Below are 20,743 nucleotides of genomic sequence, written 5' to 3' on the forward strand. Positions count from 1 at the left end.
ATAAGAGAAATGGAATGCATCTTGAGCATTGGTAATTGAACTCCATCTATGTAAAATAACGTGTATATCTAGCTTTATATCCAGTGACAAATGTTACTATTGTTATTATATTTCCCATACTAGGCAACAATAAACGCTCTTGCTGACTTTTTCCGGGCACACAAAGGAATGGACTTGGAGGAGCTAACTTCTGCTACATTGATGAAACTAGAAGAGATCAAGGAGAAAACAGCTGCAGGTAACGGATTAATTCTTACCAATCTGCTCATCATCTGTGCTCTTCATGTTCTCCGTACACACATGTAGTAAAACTAAATCTAGAATTCCATTACCAGATAAATTTGGTACTTTGCAACTCCCAAAAAAAATTTACATTTTTTTTTTACATAAAATATGTATAAATAAACAAGTTTCATTAGGCTGGAGTCTGAAAAGGACAAATGGCCTAATTTTGCAGTGATTGCTGCCATTTCCCTTATTCTTTTACATCTAGACAATTTGCCATTTAAGTACCTGGAGAAGCTTAGAATATGAATCTGCAGTGACCATATGTAAAGCACAGTATATGTATACTCCAAAATATAGCTTCAGCTTCGCAATATTGCACATTTTGCCAAGCTGATAAAGGTTAAAAGCAAACAGATTTATAGATGACGGTCACTAAGACATGTGCACAGTACATAAGTCTACTGTAGAGCTCCTATTGCAGTTAGATGATGCCAAGGAGTAAGTATACGACCCTCATAGATTTTTCTCAGCATCATAATATATTATCAATGTTCTTTTCAAACTACATAAATATGCAGTACTATGCAAAAGTTTTAAACACAAATAAACTGCTTCAAAGTACGGCGGCACGGTGGCTTAGTGGTTAGCACTGCAGCCTTGCAGCACTGGGGTCCTGGGTTCGAAACCCACCAAGGACAACATCTGCAAGGAGTTTGTATGTTCTCCCCGTGTTTGCGTGGGTTTCCTCCGGGTACGCCGGTTTCCTCCCACACTCCAAAGACATACAGATAGGGAATTTAGATTGTGAGCCCCAATGGGGACAGCGTTCCTGATGTATGTGAAGCGCTGCGGAATATGTTAGCACTATATAAAAATAAAGTATAAAAAATATATATATATATAAATATAAAAAGTAAAAATGCTTCAAAAATAGAAGTGTTAAAGTTTATTTTTATTAACTAACAAGATGCAAAGTGAATAAACGAATAAAAATCTATATCATGTCCCTGGGTCATTTTTTTGGGTTCTCCGGACTTCAGGTCCCTCTTTGGTCCCTCTTTGGGGCGAGTTGAGACTCGACCTAGATTTTCCCTGCCAGTTATTTCCAGCCCTTCCTTGCTCTTCCCCATGATCTTTTTCCCAGTCATCATTCACTTTGTCTACTTCCCTCTTTCTTTCTCTCTTTTTCTTTTCCTTCGACTGACCATTATGTGCCTCTATGGTATGAATGGTAAATCTTTGCTGTTTATGGATATTATACTTTTATAATGGTTCAAGCCAGATTGATATAAATGTTCTTAAATGTTCTTTATTGTAGCAAACTGTATATGGCTACAACCATGCAAAGCCTGTCATGTTTTATTGCATTTTTGTTTTTGTTTTGTTTTTTTGTCTCCTATTTGTGGGTTTCCCTTGTTCTGCAGCCCTGCTTATTGTAACCAACCTTAATTTTTCAATAAAAGAGAGATTAAACATATAAATGTATATCATATCAATATTTAGTGAGACCAGCTGTTGCTTCTCATAAGCAAACATGAACACTGGGGGGCATGGCCTGAGCGGCATGTGAGGTAGATGTTTAGTGATCGTGCTCCCAGTCTGAATTCTGATTTATCCTGAGCTACCAGTAATATCCTGCTACATCAGACCACTCATCACTCTAGTATCTTTTGGAGACACTGGAGTCCTATGGCTGAGTACACACGGCGAGTAAAACGGAGCAAGTGGAATGCGATAAAAATCACATTCCACCCGGACTCATATTACTCTATGGGGCCGCTCCCATGAGCGATTTTTCTTTTTTTTTCTCAGCCCTAATCGGAGCAAGAAAACAATCGCAGCATGCTGCGGATGGAATCTGATTTTTCACTCGCACCCAGACAAGTCTGTGGGTGCGAGAGAAACACTGCATGGCACTCGCATTACAGCGGTGTAATGCAAGTACAGTGCGAGAATCACATCAGCTGATAATGGAGGAGATAAGAGATTAGTCCCTCTCTCTCCTCCGCAGCGCCCGCTTTGTCCTCGCAGGATCGCATCACAGTGGCTTGACAGTCGAATTACACGTTGCTTACATTCCAGCAGAGCGGGAGCAGAGTGTCATGCGATTCACTCACATTAATGACCATGTGGCCCCAGCCTGACAGTAAGGTCAGTTACAGTCATGACCCGCAGCAAGTAAGGAGAAAACGAGCCGCCAATCCATGAGGTGACTCCTTCCAATGTGGAGCCGACATCTCAAACACCCTCCCGCAACAGAGCATCTGAAGCTGTGACTAAACTGAAGAGATTTGTGCATCTGTCACCCAAACAAACTTCTCCTTCTGATACCAGCAATGGGGAGATGGAGACAGACCTGTCAGCCCAGACCTCTGTAAGTAAGATGGCTGCTGCTTGCCTCGTGCAGCAACAATCAAATTCCATGCAGTGCCCTGATGGGGGAGAGATGGCGGTGGATGCTGCTAGTGCAGGGTCTTTGCTGATTAAACCCACACTTTATGTACTACTGGCTGTGAATGCTTGCAACTCTACCCTGAATAGACTGAGTGTGAAAATGGGAAGACTGAAGGCAGACATATTTGGTTTTAAACAAGAGCTGTACAAAGTTAATGAAAGCATGGGGGAGCTAGAGAGGTGCCTGATCTCTGCTGAAGATATGCTTTTTTCCTTGACCATGATCTTGGCAAAGCAGTCCACAACATCTCACTGCTGATTAGTAAAGTCTTGCAGAAATAACCTGCACATAGTGAGAATCCCTGAAAAGGCAGAGGGTCGCAATCCTGCAACTATTTTCGAAACATTGTTGTCAAAGGTCTTGGGAAAGGATGCCTTCTCTCCATTCTTCACAATTGAAAGGGCTCTCTTACTGCCTGGCGCAGCTTCACGTCTCATCCTTCTTAGCTGTTGCATTTTAAGGACAAAGACGCTATCCTTCGAAGGGCCAGTGATCTTAAGGAGCTCATCATAGATGGCATCAGTGTCTTCACTTTTCCAGATTTTTCATCAGTAGTGCAGCAAACAAGAGCACGGTTTTTTGATATAAAAAAGTTTGAGAAACCTGGAGATACCGTATTGTACGATGTACCCCCAATAAACTGCGTGTTGTTACAATGGCAGATGCCCATTTCTTTGAACTCCAAATACTGCATTGCCCTGGGTTGATAACCCCACGCAAAGCCTTCTAGTTGGTATGTTATGATATAGCTCATTCTCTTATGGAAATATGGTACAAAGTTGTTAAGCACCAGTGGCTCTATTCTTTTTGCCTTGAACTCAACAAGTGGGGACCATCCTCTTACACCATTTCTTAAATATGATGCAAAATGTATGACTGTTTGTTACATGGGGGTTCCAACTATTACCGTGCCCCACTTCTCTCTGCCTTAGAGAAATTCCAACTATGTTATGATGGTTGTTATAGACAAATTTACTAATCACTTGGTTGGTTCAGCTAATTACTAGAGATGAAAATCCATGTGTATATGCCTTTACACTACAGCTGCATTCCTTTACTGTATATTTAAGACCAGTAATATTGCATCGGCAATAAATATTATTGTATGGAATGTTCAAGGGTTTGGAGAGGCAACAAAAAGTTGTGCTGTGTCTACTTATCTGAAGCAATGTCACACGGCCATATAGTGTATTTGTGAGATGCAAATGGTAATGAAAAAAAGAGTTCACTTGATAAACAGAAAGTGGATAGGTCATGAATATCATGCAATGTATTCCACGCATTTCAAGGGAGTGAGTGTTTTAATTCACAAGTCAATCCAATTCTCCTGCATTAAATCCTCTGTAGATCTAGATGCTAAATGTTGATATTTTCTGTACTAGTTATTATTACAATATATTCAAGTTATGATATATACCAATTTCTATATAGGCAAAGGATCACTTTTGGTGTATTAAATCTATTTTTGGCCTCAATCAATGGTCTTCTGCAGTTACTCACAAAGATAGCCACACACTGGACCTCATCGTCACTCGCCTCTGTTCCCTATCTAAACGCTCTAACTCGCCTTTCCCTCTGTCTGACCACAACCTACTCACATTCTCTTCCCTCTCTTCTCCAAGTACGCAACCCCCCCTCCACAAACTCACACCCTCGCAGAAATATCAAACACCTTGATTTACATTCACTCTCTCAATCCCTTCTCCCTCTTGCAGACATTGCTTCTTTACACGATGCAGATGCTGCTGTCACTTTATAAAACACCACCGTCTCTGCAGCTCTCGATTCAGCTGCCCCCCTCATACACACCAAAACCCGCCCAATCAACAGGCAACCCTGGCACACGAGTCAGACTAAAGAACGGAGACGGGCTTCCAGAATTGCTGCGCGCAGATGGAAGATGTCTCATTCCACTGAGCACTTCATTGCATATAAAAGCACCCCTCACCACTTTTCAAGTCCACACTCACTGCTGCAAAACAAACCTACTTCTCATATCCTTTCACAAGCCAAACAGCTATTCAACACTTTCAACGCTCTCCTCCATCCCTTAGCACCTCCTCCCTCTTTTCTCATCTCAGCTGAAGACTATGCTTCTTTCTTCAAGCAGAAGATTGACATCAGAGTAAGCTTTGGCCCACAATCACCACAGCCCCTCATCATAGATATTCAGCCCTCTTCCTCCAAATCCAAATGAAAGTAAAGCAGCATATCTGCAGATTTCAGCTCTGTAGCTGTGATCCGTAGATATGGCAGAGCGATCAGATTGCTGATCCATATAGTCCCCTAAGGGACCTAGTAAAATAAAAATTTTAAAAAAATTAAAAAAAATAAATTCAAATCCCCCACCCTTTCGCCCCATTAAAAATAAAAGGGTTAAAATAAAAATTATACACATCTTTGATATTGCCAAGTTCAGAAATGCCCGATCTATCAAAATATAAAATCAATCAATCTGATCGGTAAACAGCATAGCAGCAAAAAAATTCCAAACACCAAAATTACTTTTTTTGGTTGCCGCAAATTTTGCGCAAAATTCATTAACAGGCAATCAAAACGTAGCATCTGCGCAAACATGGTACCGTTCAAAACGTCAGCTCGAGACACAAAAAATAAACAGTAGTGTTGGCGGGATTATATCGAGCTCTGTATTCAGAGAACTGGTAGATCTGCAGCAGAGAAGAGATTTTATTAAAACTGCAGCAAGCAGCCCAGTAAGTGACAAAGCTGGAATTAGGGTCTCTGTTTCTCCCTACATTATGCTGCTCCCAGATTGGGTTGCAATAACCTTGCAACAGATTCACTTTAATGTTGAAATGTTATGTGATATAATAATGGATTCATAATAATTTTATGATCATCAAACACAACTCTGCCGGTTACAACTAAGGGACTGTGACTTTTTCTCATGAGATACTTGTCTGTTTTTATTTTATTTTAGACATTACAAATGCTTTTATCAAAGTTTACTATTTTTTAATTTGTTTTTTTTCTAGGGCTTTCTCACATAATTGAAACTCGGAAAGTTCTCGACTTACAAATAAACTTGCAACCATCTTACCTATTGATCCCAAAGTCTGGCTTCTATCATGAAAAGACCGACCTTCTCGTTGTGGATTTTGGTAGTTTGCAGGTATGCACTGCGACATTTTGTCCAAGCAGCAGGTTTTCTTTGAATATTTTCTCCATAAAATTACTTTTTTTTTTTTTTTTTTTTTTTTTTTCTGTAGAGATTACATTAGTGATTTGATATAATAGGTTGCTAAAAATAATTTGGTCCTTCTTTATGATGACACATGCTTAGTGGTTGCAGCGGTGTTAAATAACCTTATCTGTATCTAATTTTAGAAGGTTTATATGCTAAATTTAGATCACCCGGTCTTATTGATGTTTTCAGGTTATGTGAGAACAAAATCCAGTCTTCGCTATTTCTGGACACTGAGAGGCTTGGTACATGTTTTCCATAACCGTAGCTTCATATGTGTTGTTTGAATGGACATGTCATCATCCCTTGTAGTAGCATTATCTATAATCACTTGTAACAGTATCTGTGACATCTTAACATTTTGTGGCTTGTGGAAAATCATCAGGTCAGTTAATTGAACCTGGATGGTTTACTAATCATTTCTGCTAAGATAGATGACTCCCTTGCTTTCTGGAGGACTCCCTGGCAAGGCCACTTAAAGGGATACTGTGCATAAATGACAGGTAATTGATTGTTGTGCAAGTTCTTTCATTCTGAAGACTGTTAGCATGGAGTGAAGATAATTGGAACATATCTCGTGTTTTGTGTTCCTTTAGAACTTTAAACACACAAGATCAATAGGTTCAACTAGGTGGCAAAAATTTCATTGTCCATCTGTAACCGTACTTTTTAGATGCATCATTAGTACTGGTCATTCAGAGCTTGCAGTCTTTACCTGACCAGCCAAAGATGTCCACACATGCATTGATAATACTTTGCCCAGTATTTTATGTTCTCTACAAATCAACATACTACTGTATTTATATATTTAAAGGGGTATTCCCATCTCAAAAATTCTAAATCAATATGTAGTTGGTTGAATAATAGCAAATACCTCCAATTAGAAATGTAGCATAGTTCTCCTGATATAGTCATGTGTCTTACCACATGTGCAGGGCATTGCAGCTTAGTTATCTATGGTTACGACCACAAGCAACTAACTGTCACTAGTGGTCGTAACTATGGATCCCTAAGCTGTAATGCCTTGCACATGAGGTAAGAGACATGACTATATCAGGAGAACTATACTACATTTCTAATTGGAGGTATTTGCTAATAATATTACTATTTTACACCTACTACATACTAAACGATCACTGATCTCGGGGAGACCAGCCAGAGAAAACACTGCCGGCAGCCAGTAAATGCACTCAACACAGTGAAATCCTAGGTGCATTGCCCCCTGGGAATTATGCAAATCAAAAAAGGTCTGTGGAGCCAGATATCTGTGGCTAGGTCCTTCCCAGAGGGATATCTGTTTATTTTCTGTGTTGAGACTCCTAACAGAGGCTCCACAGGCCTTTTTTGATTTACCTACTACATACTGGGATAGGCTCTTGGAGTTGGGAATAACCTTTTAAGTTTTAGTTACAGTGGTACCTCGCTTAACGAGTAACCCACTTAATGAGAATTTCGCTTAACAAGCAAAGCTTTCTGTAAATTTGTAACCCGCTTTACGAAAAAGCTTTGCTGTACGAGCGAAATCCTCACTGCACACACTTCCGGTTCCGTACATCCACCGCGCTCTAACCTGCACTTGCAGTCCACACAAACACACACATGTATGCACAAACACACACGCACGCACACACATAGAGTATTATGCTCACCTTACCTTCCGTTCCACCGCCGGTCTCATGGTTCTTGTAGTTCCCGGGTACATTGCGGCAAACTACAAGTACCATGAGGCCGGCGGTGGAATGGAAGGTAAGGTGAGCATATAATATCTGTACCTTCCGTTTCATCGCCAGTCTCCTGGGTCCTGTAGTGCGCCGCTCCACTCCAGGCATCAGCATCTATAGCGACGAAGCAGGAACTTCCTGGTTCCTGTCACCGCTACTCAAAGGCAGCGCACTGGCCAATCAGAGGCCAGCGGCTCTGCCTTTGAAGTCAGCGCTCTGGCAGGAAGTTCTGCCCTCGTCGTTATGGTTACCTGATACACGTCCCGCACCGGACAACAGCAAGTCCCAGGAGACCGGCGATAGAACGGAAGGTAAGGTGAGCATATAATATGTGCATGTGCTTGTGTGTTTGTGTGTGTTTGCGTGTGTTTGTGCATGTGTGGAATGATAGAATAGGGGACCAGGATGGGACATTTAACACATTGTGGAACGAATTGTCAGCATTGCAATGATTTCCTATGGGAAATCTTGCTCTGCTGAACGAGTAACTTGGTTAACAAGCTCACTCCCAGAACGGATTGTTCTCGTTCAGCAAGGTTCCACTGTATTACAAAAAATGTTTAATGTATTTTGAAGACTAATGTGGCGAAACCTTTGACCACTTAAGTGGATGTTTCGCTAGGGTTGTTAAGCTGAACTATGGTGTATTAAGAGTGTTACCTTTTTAGTAACCTGTGAATCGCTAAATATATTTTGTGAAATAATTTATTAAGGATCTGATGGGTTTTTTTTTCTTTTTTCATTTTTTTTGCAGCTTAATAGTATTAAGCAAGGTTCTCTTCCAACTGTTGGATCTTCATCCTTGGAGGAGCTGATGGATAAAGCCTATGATAAATTTCATGTTCAACTCAAAAAAGTGCAAATGTTGTTCAGCAAACCAGGTATAGTTTAGTCTATATTAAAGAGGACCTGTCAACAAATGAAAGGTGGCCAGTTTTTGCCTTTAATTTATTCCGACGGCTCTCCTGAGTACTTAGCTTTTTTTCTTTTTTAAAATCTGGAATCTGGTTCCAGATATTTGGACCTTTTGTGCTCCCAATATGCAAATTTTTAATGTGTGAGCAACACCCTCTTCGTATTGATGCAGATCAGCCTAAAGACCCCATCCAGAGAGTTCTATAATCATGCCTCCTTTGTAAAGATGATAAAAATGAGCATATTGGTCACACCTATTAAAAAGACCTACATTTCTGGAAACATTTGTCATTTTTTTAAAAGAATAAAAAAATGAACATTTTCAGGAGTGCATTGTGTTCACACATTAGGATTTGGTGCAGAAATGTCTGCACTATTCGTGCATCTCTTGGCAGGAAAAACGGAGCAACAAAAACGCATGTTTTTGCCACAATTTTGGTGCGTTTTTGCCATGCGATTTGGATGCAGATTTTTCCCATTATTTGACTGTGCACACACTGCAGATTTGGTACCGAAATTTTTTGCAACTTCTGGCAGAAAAATGTATCAAAAACCACATTCGGTTTTGGTGCATTTTATGTGTGTGAAATCAATGGCTAGAAGGGTGTAAAAACGCAGCAAAAAATGCCCTAACAATTGACATGCTGCAGATTTTATTTTTTCCTGCATCAAAATCTGCACCAAATCCGCTAGGAACAAAAACGCAGCATTAGCACAGCACTTCAGAAATCTCATTGACTTTGGCTTCAAGATACAAATTTCTAAAAAAAAACAAAAAAAAAACCAAACAAACTCAAAAACTGCAGCGTGTGCACAAGTGATGAGGCTTGTGTGCGTACTTTGAAGTTCCATGTCACAATGAAAATATAATCCTTTAAAGGGGGTATCTGGCTTATTTTGCCTTTTTTTTGTCATTACACTATTGGGCTATATTGGGGCAGGTAAGTAGATAGTAACTACCTACCTGCCCTGCTTTCAGCCCCTCTCCCCCAGCTCAGAGCGGCCATGTGACCGCTCCTGCCGTGATTTTCCTGCTTCCTGTGATGTCACGACGACAGGGCAGGAGCTTATGCTCACCTTGTCGATGGGCATCACAGCCGACGTCATGTAGCCGCCCTGCTGGTAAGGTACAGTGCGTGGCGTCCCCGCCCCCTTCCCCGGCACCCTCCCACACATCCCACAGTGCAGAGGTCTTGCTGCATGCAGCCCCCAATGCTGCTGGCGGCGCACAGGCTAATGGCCCCCTTGCTGAACTCTGCCTGTACTGGGGCCGTGTAGTCAGCGCTGTCTATCAGATAACTCATACACTGGTGCTGCGCAGATGGGAGCACTGTATACAGCTATGATCAGCCGCCGGCCAATCAGAGGCCAGCAGCGGATCATTTGCAGTAGCTGTATACAGAGCTCTGCTCTGCAGAGCGCCCGTGAATGTGTCATCTGATATAAAGCGTTGTCAGCTGCGGCCCCTGATGCTCCTTGTGGCATGCAGGCCAATGGCTGATTTTGGCCTCTGCAGGGGGCTGTGCAGTCACCACTTTATTTCAGATGACAGATTCCCCGGCGCTCTGCAGAGCCGAGCTCTGTATACAGCTACGATCAGCTGCCGGCCAATCAGAAGCCAGCAGCAGATTACTGGAGTAGCTGCATATAGAGCACATCCCTGTACAATACCTGGAAATCAGTCCTCTGATATAAAGCGCTGTCTGCACAGCCCCCTGCAGAGACCGCGATCAGCAAGAAGGGTCTGCAGCCACAAGAGGCAGGACATAGGGCACCGAGGGAAGCAGGACAGGTGAGAAGGATTTGTTTGGGTTTTTTTGTGTGTGTGAAGAATAGCAGACTAGGGGGCAATTCTACAGGACAGAGCATTACTACAAGAAGAGGAGCCCAAGGGCACATTACTACAAGATGGGCACAAGGAATGGGGACATTCAGGGCTGCCACTAGGAATTTCGGGGCCCCATACCGGCAAAATTTCGGGGCTCCTTGAGGCTCCATCCCAGCTCCGCCTCCGCCCCGTGAATCTTCCACAGTCCCACTGCCACTCTTGGAATAACTTCACTTTGGCACTACAGCCTCATCAATCACACATTAACCCTTCACATTGAACACCGTATCACACACGCAGCCATCAGATTTTGTTTTGGCCATCAGATTTATGCAAGCCTGCCACCACAACAAGGTGGACTCTTGGCAGGGCCCTACTCTACTCTACTCTAACTTTTTTTTTTTTTAAAGCTAACTTCTTTGGTATATATTTATTTTTCATATATCTATTTTTTTTCTTTAAGGGAATGTGTCACATACAGTTTTTAAACTAATTGAAACCAAATTGTGATAATGCTGATGTGTGGATTTAGACCTAACAACCCCTTCAAAGGGAATCTGTCACCAGGTTTTTAACACCTAATCTGAGCGCAGCATAAGGCTATGTGCACACAGTGCGTCTTTTTGACGCTGCGTTTTTGTGCGTTTTTGGCCGCTAAAAACGCACAAAAACGCACCTGCGTCGAAAAAATGCGGCAAAAAACGCACGCGATTTGGTGCGTTTTTTTGCTGCGTTTTGCTGCGTTTTTGCTCACTGCGTCTTTATGCGTTTTTTATCAGTGAACAAAAAAAGGTCTGATGTCATTTCCTTCTTCAATGTGTTCTTCATTCTCCACTAGTGTATGCAGAAGAGCAGACAGCTGCAGAACTACAAGGCTCAGCATCCTCCATCCAATAGTGTATGCAGGAGAGCAGACAGCAGCTGTCGAACTACAAGGCTCAGCATCCTCCTTCCAGGACTGTATGCAGGATTTCTTTGCCCCCCCAAACAAAAAAAATGACGTGGGCTTCGCCATATTTTTGTATGCTAGCCGGGTACAGCAGGCAGGTACGGGCTGCCCCCAACCCCCAGCTGCCTATTTGTACCCGGCTGGGAACCAAAAATATAGGGAAGCCCTTTTTTTTTAAATTATTTCATGAATTTCATGAAATAATTTAAAAAAAAAATGACGTGAGCTTCGCCCAATTTTTGAGTCCAGCCGGGTACAACTAGGCAGCTGGGGATTGGAATCCACAGTGCAGGGGGCCCATGCTTTCTGGGCACCCCCGCTGTGAATTGCAGTCCCGCAGCCACCCCAGAAAATGGCGCTTTCATAGAAGCGCCATCTTCTGGCGCTGTATCCAACTCTTCCAGCTGCCCTGAAGCCGGGTGGCTAGCTGGGTAATAATAATGGAGTTAGGGCTAGCTGTATATTATCAGCTAGCCCTAAGCCCGAAATTCATGGTGTCACGCCAATATTAGACATGGCCACCATGAATTTCTAGTAAAGATAAAAAAAAAACACAACACACAGAAAAATATTTTTATTAGAAATAAAACACAACACAATTAGTGACTCCATCTTTATTGAAATAAACCCCCCTCCGCAGTAATCCTGGGTCAGGGTCCCGCGCCGTCCAATCTGGATCCAATATCATCTGATCGGTTTGCTGGAAGGCAAAGCGATCAGATGATGTGTCAGGATCAAGTGCCTGAATCCCATCACACATCAGCTGATTGTATAAAAGCCGATTATACAATGAGCTGATGCATCAGTGCAAAAAAAAAAAATAATACTCACTTATGTGCTGATTACCGGGAGCTCCTGGAGCAATGGGGCTGGAGTCTGATCCCGTCCGATCGCTGCAGCAGCTGCCGGTAATCAGGGATGAAGTCTCCTGACGCATCCGCTGATACCGGCCGGGCGCCCGCGTCACCGCGATACTTACGATCAGCTGATGCGTCAGGTGACTGCATCAGGTGATCCATCGCCAGGTCCTGCATCCATCGGAGGTTTCCGGCCGTCTGCACACAGCCGGAGCTTGGGTGGCGATACCGTGAGAGGAGATGGGAGCGGGCATGGCACCGGGAGGCTGCAGACAGGTGAGTATAACTTTTTTTTTTTTTTCTACTGTTAACTTTTGTTTTTGCAGCCGCTTCCACCTCCCGCCCAGACATGGCGCCGCACGGCAGCATACATGCACAGGACGGGAGGTGGAAGCGACGGTGACGGTACCGGGAGGATTCACGCTTCTGTATATACTGACAGAAGGAATCCTCTTCCTGTACACGTCACTTTACTACCCACCTCCTGCGTTTATAGCTGCGTTTTTGGTCTTAGAAACGCACCAAAACGCAGCTATTTGCGTTTCTCATTGCGTCTTTCAACATCCCATTGAACTCAATGGATGAAAAGCGCAGTGAAAAACGCGGGAATAATTGACATGCTGCGTTTTTGTGGCACCACAAAAACGCAGCTAAAAAAAAACAATGTGTGGGGACAGCAAAAATGAAAACTCATAGACTTTGCTGGGGAAGCAAAGTCATGCAGTTTTGAGGCCAAAAACGCACCCGAAAAACGCGCAAAAACGCCGAGAAAAACGCACTGTGTGCACATAGCCTAACATAGGGGAAGAGATCCTGATTCCAGCGATTTTCACTTATTGGGCTGCTTGGTGTAGTTTTGATAACATCACTGGTTAATTCTCAGGAGATTATCATTACAGGACTACTTGGCATGCTGCAAGTAGTCTAGCATATTCATGAGCTCTGTATAACTGCTAGATCTGCAGCAGAGAAAACATTGATTTTAATCACAATGACAGCAAACTGCCCAGTAAATGACACATCGCTGGAATCAGGGTATCTGTCTCTACATTATGCTGTTCTCAGATGGGCGAGAAAAAACCTGCTGACAGATTCACTTTAAGGCTCATTCAGCAGTCTGTGAAAACCGGTCTACACTTGGACCGCAGTACATGGACTGGCCATGGGTCTCCTGACCTGACCTCAGCAGCCTCAGAGCATATATGAGGACGCAGGTCCGGAGATCTGTGTCCATGCCATGCACGGAGTGTTAAGCTGAGATTTAAACTGATGGTTCTTAATGAGAGCGGAGGAGGGTTGTGAGCAAGAAATGCCACATAAGGCAGAATTGGGCTGAGTCCACATGTTGTGTAATCATCCGTTTCTTTACCATGGGAGTCTATGGAGGACAGATCCGTTAACAGATTTTTATGTATCTTCCATGTGTAACGGATGGGCATCCTGACCTGTGCGGCGACAAGTCTCCTCTGCAGGAGAACGCAGCTGCTCGTGCCCACGATCAGGGTTCGGTGCGCTGCGGTCTCCTGCTTGTGTTCTCCCTATGCGACTCCACAGCAAACAATTGACAGTCTGTGGCCTCAGAAAGCCGCCCCGCAGGTCAGTTATTGCTGTGGGCTGTGCATGCACAGTGGGCACAGGATTTCTACACATCCCATGCACTGTGCTTATACTGTACATTGCAGCGTTTTGGACGCAGCTGAAGCAGGCTACATCCATAACGCTGCAAACACTGATCGTGGGCACGCAGCCTTAGGAGAGTCTTTATCACAGCCTGGCTATTAGGGCAGGGGGCACCAAACATTCTCTGATACAAAGGCCTTGCTGAAGTATTTTCCTAAGGAGATTCTTTATCACAGCCTGGCTAATAGCAAAGAATCTACTTAGGAAAATACAGCAGCAGTGTATCAGAATGTTGGGTGCCCCCGACCCTAACAGACGCCTGCTCTAAACACCGAGGAGCCGCCCGCCAAAGACAACCCACGGCCTCCGGGCCTTGACTTACTGTGTAGCCTCCAGGCCAGGGGACTTGCCGCCTGCTGCCTTCCACCTTGAATCCTCCGCCGCGCCATGATGATGCCTGCCTTCTGCGGATGGAGGATTATATTCCTGACTAGCTGTTAGGGCTCATGCACCACGGGAGGCAGAAGGCTCACAGCAACACGGGAGGCAGAAGGCTCACAGCAGAGAGGCAGGAGGCTCACAGGAGAAAGGCAGGAGGCTCACAGCAGAGAGGCAGGCGGCCCACAGCAGAGAGGCAGGCGGCCCACAGGAGAGAGGCCAGGCGGCCCACGGGAGAGAGGCGAGGCGGCCCACGGGAGAGAGGCGAGGCGGCCCACGGGAGAGAGGCGAGGCGGCCCACGGGAGAGAGGCGAGGCGGCCCACGGGAGAGAGGCGAGGCGGCCCACGGGAGAGAGGCGAGGCGGCCCACGGGAGAGAGGCGAGGCGGCCCACGGGAGAGAGGCGAGGCGGCCCACGGGAGAGAGGCGAGGCGGCCCACAGGAGAGAGGCCAGGAGACCACAGGCCAGAGGTTCCCCACCCCTGATCTAGCTGAAGCAAGACAGGGGCTGGGATCGGCGGGCAGCCACGGGCAGAGATCAGCGTGCCCACCCCTCCCACCAGGCAGAGATCAGTGCGGGTCCGGGCATAGATCAGCGCGAGCCCCGGCCAGAGATCAGCGCCCCCCGGCAGAAATCAGCGCGGGCCCCGGGCAGAGATCAGCGCGTAACCCCCCAAACCCCCCCGGCAGAGATCAGCGTCCCCGCCGGCAGAGATCGGCGCCCCCCCCCCCCCAGCAGAGATCAGCGGGTTCCCCCGGCGATCATCTTCGGCTCACAGCGCTTACCTGTCCCCGCTGGCTGCCGCGTCCTCGTCACCTCAGCCGCTGTAGCAGGAGTGTAATGAGGTCTCAGAGTGATGACCTCACCTCCTGCTGCACGGCCCAGCGATGACGCGCTCTGCTCTGCTCCAATGACTCTGCCTCCACTACAGCACATGGCTAATTTGCATGCTCCGCCCCTTCGCATGCAACTTAGTCATGTCTGGTAGTGAGGCGACGCTGCGTGGCCCCTCTGCTGCTGCTGTGACTGGGGCCTGGTGAAGAGAAGGGGCCCGTCCTGCCTGAGGCTAAAGATAAGTATTTACCCCGGTCCTGGCCGGGCCCCCTCTCTTCACCGGGCCCCCTACACCAGGCACAGTAGTAATACCCTGATGGCGGCCTTGGGGACATTACTATATTATGGGGACAGGGATGGGCACATTACTACATTATATGTGCGGTGGATGTGAGATGATTCTGCTGTCACAGATGAGAGAAGCAGGATCACTGCTCTGTACTACCAATGATTGGATATACAGAGCAGTGATATCTCATCTGTGCAGCACATTCCCCTCACATCCACCGCACATATAATGTAGTAATGTGCCCATCTTTGCTGGAGTGATGAGAGGTCAGTGCTGGGCAGAATACTGACAGCCAATAAGTGTGCAGGGGGTGGGTCTGGATACTGAGGCTGGGTGGTGCCAGCTCGGACTGTGAGGTTTGGCATACGAAGATGTAATGTTTGGTTGAGCTGCATGTAAATAAAGTAACTGCAAAAAATAAAGGGATAATTCAAGAGAAACAAAAGTTAGAAAACAAAAAAGAATAATGTATGCTAGATGGATGTTTTATATGACAATAGAGCACAGATTAGCTTAAGGATTTTTCTTTGTCGCTCCATTGGGAGACCCAGACAATCGGGTGTATAGCTTCTGCCTCCGGAGGCCACACAAAGTATTACACTTTAAAAAGTGTAACCCCTCCCCTCTGCCTATACACCCTCCCGTGCATCACGGACTCCTCAGTTTTTTGCTTTGTGTGGAAGGAGGCACACATCCACTCAGCTTCTCATTTTAGTTATATCGGTTGGAAGAAAAGTGGGCTCCCACGGGGCCCCCGGCATGTTCCCTTCTCACCCCACTAAGTCGGCGGTGCTGTTAAGGTTGAGGTACCCATTGCGGGTACAAAGGCAGGAGCCTCATGCCGTCTCCTTCACCATCCCTTTGCGGCTCTGGGAGAAGTGGGATCCTGAGCGGTCATCCATTCACTGGGACCGTGCTCCCTCCGCAGCCCCTGGGGGAATCTGTCGGACAAGAGTTGGTTAATCCTCAGGGACCGGGCCCTGCATCACTAAGGTACTCTGTACCCCCATAAAGGGATGTGCATGGAGCGCCTACATCCCGGACGCTGCAGCAGCTGCTTATTTGTGACGGCCGGCGGACTTCCGCGCCACCGCGCCTGTTTGTCGGCCGCGGTGTTAAATTTAGGCCCCGGCTTCAATTGCGGCCTAGTAGCAGAACTCCCGCCCCCGGACCTGTCTATCAGGGATAAGGGCGGGACTGCCGACCTGACGTCGGCTGTGAGGGCCAGGGCATCCTGTATGTTCCTCCCCCCCTCACTGATCACTGTGGGGACTCCAGATTCCCGTACTTTTCTAACGCCGCCCACGGCTTCTCTCCTCCCCTGAGAGCTCCGGCAGCCATTTTTTTGGCACTCTGCCTGTGGAAGTTTTCCTGGAAAGAGCTCTGTAACGCTGGGAGACCTAAGGCAGGGAATCTGAAGGACACACACTCCGCTTTTTAGCGGTCGGTAAGCCACACCGGTCACCCGGTGCTGGTCCCCTTAGGGTGCCGGAATAGATACTATATATATTTATATATATTTCTGTTCGGTCGGGCTGTATACCCTTCCCATATACCCTCAGTGATCACTCTCCTAGGAGACAACAGCATGTCGTCCACAAGGAGCAAGGGGGCCAAAACACAGGGTTATTTTGCGACCTGTACCTCTTGTGCGGCTAAGTTACCTGCGGGTTCCACCTACCCTCACTGTGAGCAATGCTCAACCCCTGTTTTACTTCCACAACCGGAGCCTCGGTCACTAGTGGGCCCCTCGACTCAGGTAGAATCCGTTGCTCTACCTGTCCAGGCGGCAGGGACAGAGTTTGCAGTCTTTGCTGAAAAACTCTCTGAGTCACTCTCACAATCCGTGGCTCAGTCCATGGACAAATGGTCTGCCAAGCTGCTGGAAGCTTTGCAGTCCAGACCGGTCCCTACACAGGTCCCGGGCCCTGTTGGATCTTCACCCCCAGGCCCCTCTCTGTCCGCGCCGCAGCACGTTCCCAGGGGGGGCCCTAGGTCTCACGTGGAGGACTCCGGCCCGGACCACAGTCCCAGACCGGCTAAGCGGGCCCGCTGGGAATCTTCCCCGACTTCTTCACGCTGCTCGGGTTCCCAGCGTGAGGACTCTCTGGAGGACGAGGCGGACGTCGCAGCTCAGTGCTCTGACACTGACGTTGCTCTCAATCTTGATACACCTGAAGGGGACGCCATAGTAAATGACCTTATCTCGTCCATCAACCAGGTGTTAGATATCTCTCCCCCGCCGCCACCTGTAGAGGAGTCGACTTCTCAGCAGGAGAAACACCAGTTTCTGTTCCCTAAACGTACACGGAGTGCGTTTTTCGATCACTCTAACTTCAGAGATGCTGTCCAGAAGCCCAGAGCGGTTCCGGACAAGCGCTTTACTAAGCGCCTCACTGACACACGTTATCCCTTCCCCTCTGACGTTGTCAAGGGCTGGGCTCAATGTCCCAAGGTGGATCCCCCAGTCTCTAGATTGGCGGCTAGATCTGTGGTATCGGTTGCAGATGGATCATCGCTAAAGGATGCCACTAACAGGCAGATAGAGCTCCTGGTGAAATCCATCTATGAAGCCACGGGCGCGTCTTTTGCCCCGGCCTTTGCAGCCGTGTGGGCACTACAAGCTATCTCAGCTTGTCTGGCTGAGATTAATGCGGTCACACGTAATTCTGCTCCGCAGGTTGCGTCTTTGACTTCTCAGGCGTCAGCTTTTTCTTCCTACGCCATGAACGCAGTTTTAGACTCTGCTAGCCGTACAGCGGTGGCATCCGCTAACTCTGTGGCAGTCCGCAGGGCCATGTGGCTGCGCGAATGGAAGGCAGACTCGGCTTCCAAGAGGTTCTTAACCGGTTTGCCGTTTGCTGGCGACCGCTTGTTTGGTGAACGATTGGATGAGATTATTAAGGAATCCAAGGGAAAGGACTCCTCCTTACCCCAGTCCAAACCAAAGAGACCTCAGCAACGGAAAATACAATCGAGGTTTCGGTCCTTTCGTCCCTCCGCCAAGCCCCAATCCTCTTCGTCCAGCAGGCCGGAGAAAGGCCAGAGGAACTCCTATGCGTGGCGATCCAAGTCACGCCCCCAAAAGGCCGCAGGAGGTACTGCTTCCAAGGCAGCCTCCTCATGACTCTCGGCATCCCCGAACCGCATCCTCGGTCGGTGGCAGGCTCTCCCGCTTTTGCGACGCCTGGTGGCCACATGTTCAAGACCGATGGGTGAGAGACATTCTGTCTCACGGTTACAGGATAGAGTTCAGCTCTCGTCCCTCGACTCGTTTCTTCAGAACATCTCCGCCCCCCGAGGCTCAACAGACATGTGAGCACCAGACTGTTTCGGATGGAATCTCTCCGCTCTGTCATCGCTTCGATGTCACAAGGAGACTTCCTAGCATCGATCGACATCAAGGATGCTTATCTCCATGTGCCGATCGCACCCGAACATCAACGCTTTTTGCGTTTTGCCATCGGGGACGAACACCTTCAGTTCGTGGCATTGCCTTTCGGCCTGGCGACAGCCCCACGGGTGTTCACCAAGGTCATGGCATCTGCTGTGGCGGTCCTACACTCGCAGGGCCACTCGGTGATTCCCTACTTAGACTATCTTCTGGTCAGGGCACCCTCTCAGATGGCGTGTCAAAACAGCCTTAGAGTCGCTCTGGCGACTCTCCAGCAGTTCGGGTGGATCATCAACTTCCCAAAATCCAAGTTGACACCGACCCAATCACTGACGTACCTTGGGATGGAGTTTCATACTCAGTCAGCAGTAGTCATGCTACCGCTGGACAAACAGCTTTCGCTGCAGGCAGGGGTGCAATCTCTTCTTCGGGGTCAGTCACACCCCTTGAGGCGCCTCATGCACTTCCTGGGGAAGATGGTGGTAGCGATGGAGGCAGTGCCCTTCGCGCAATTCCATCTGCGGCCACTCCAGTGGGACATTCTCCGCAAATGGGACAGGAGGTCGACTTCACTCGACAGGAACGTCTCTCTTTCCCTTGCAACCAAGACGTCACTTCAGTGGTGGCTCCTTCCCAACTCTCTATCGCAGGGAAAATCCTTCCTACCCCCCACCTGGGCTGTGGTCACGACGGACGCGAGCCTGTCAGGGTGGGGGGCGGTTTTTCTCCACTACAGGGCTCAGGGAACCTGGACTCCGATAGTAATCCCTTCAGATCAATATTCTGGAGATAAGGGCAGTGTATCTAGCCCTATTGGCCTTTCATCGGTGGCTGGAGGGCAGGCAGATCCGGATCCAGTCGGACAACGCCACTGCCGTCGCATACATCAACCACCAAGGCGGTACTCGCAGTCGTCAAGCCTTCCAGGAAGTCCGACGAATTCTGCAGTGGGTGGAAGCCTCAGCTTCCATCTCCGCAGTTCACATCCCGGGCGTAGAAAACTGGGAAGGAGATTTTCTCAGCCGACAGGGCATGGACGCGGGGGAATGGTCTCTGCACCCAGACGTGTTTCGAGAGATCTGTCGCCGCTGGGGAACGCCGGACGTCGATCTCATGGCGAACGCCGGACGTCGATCTCATGGCGTCACGGCACAACAACAAGGTCCCGGCATTCATGGCCCGGTCTCAAGATCACAGAGCTCTGGCGGCGGACGCATTAGTTCGGGATTGGTCGCAGTTTTGACTGCCCTATGTATTTCCTCCTCTGGCGATGCTGCCCAGAGTGCTGCGCAAAATCAGGTCCGACTGTCGTCGCGCCATTCTCGTCGCCCCAGATTGGCCGAGGCGGTCGTGGTACCCGGATCTGTGGCACCTCACGGTGGGTCAACCGTGGGCGCTCCCAGACCGCCCAGACTTGCTGTCTCAAGGGCCGTTTTTCCATCTGAATTCTGCGGCCCTCAACCTGACTGTGTGGCCATTGAGTCCTGGCTCCTAGCGTCCTCAGGGTTATCTCAAGATGTCATTGCCACTATGAGACAGGCCAGGAAACCAACGTCCTCCAAGATCTATCACAGATCTTGGAGGATCTTCTTATCCTGGTGCTCTGATAAGGGTTTTACCCCCTGGCCCTTTGCCTTACCCACTTTTCTTTCATTCCTTCAATCCGGAATGGACAAGGGTTTGTCTCTCGGCTCTCTCAAGGGACAAGTTTCGGCGCTATCCGTATTTTTTCAAAAGCGTCTAGCTAGGCTTCCGCAGGTCCGCACGTTCCTGCAAGGAGTTTGCCACATAGTCCCACCTTACAATCTTAACAGGGTGCTAACGGCTCTTCAGAAACCACCTTTCGAGCCGCTGCGGGATGTCTCTTTATCACGTCTTTCGCAGAAGGTGGCATTTCTAGTGGCAGTTACATCGCTCCGTAGAGTGTCGGAGCTGGCAGCGCTGTCATGCAAAGCCCCCTTCCTGGTTTTTCACCAGGATAAGGTGGTTCTGCGTCCGGTCCCGGAATTT

At 47.6% G+C, this 20,743-nt stretch overlaps 1 protein-coding gene across 4 annotated transcripts in view; it reads left to right on the forward strand.

The window, feature by feature from the left end:
- VPS13C (vacuolar protein sorting 13 homolog C) overlaps positions 1–20,743 on the forward strand; it is a 492,503-nt gene that overhangs the window by 161,787 nt on the left and 309,973 nt on the right. For all 4 annotated transcript variants that reach the window (XM_075345525.1, XM_075345526.1, XM_075345527.1 and 1 more), the window contains 3 exons: positions 124–238; positions 5,680–5,816; positions 8,364–8,490. In XM_075345525.1, coding sequence (XP_075201640.1) covers positions 124–238; positions 5,680–5,816; positions 8,364–8,490 — 379 coding nt within the window. The remainder of the gene's footprint in view (positions 1–123; positions 239–5,679; positions 5,817–8,363; positions 8,491–20,743) is intronic.

This window comes from Anomaloglossus baeobatrachus, chromosome 4 (genome assembly GCF_048569485.1).
Source record: "Anomaloglossus baeobatrachus isolate aAnoBae1 chromosome 4, aAnoBae1.hap1, whole genome shotgun sequence".
Lineage (NCBI taxonomy): Eukaryota > Metazoa > Chordata > Amphibia > Anura > Aromobatidae > Anomaloglossus > Anomaloglossus baeobatrachus.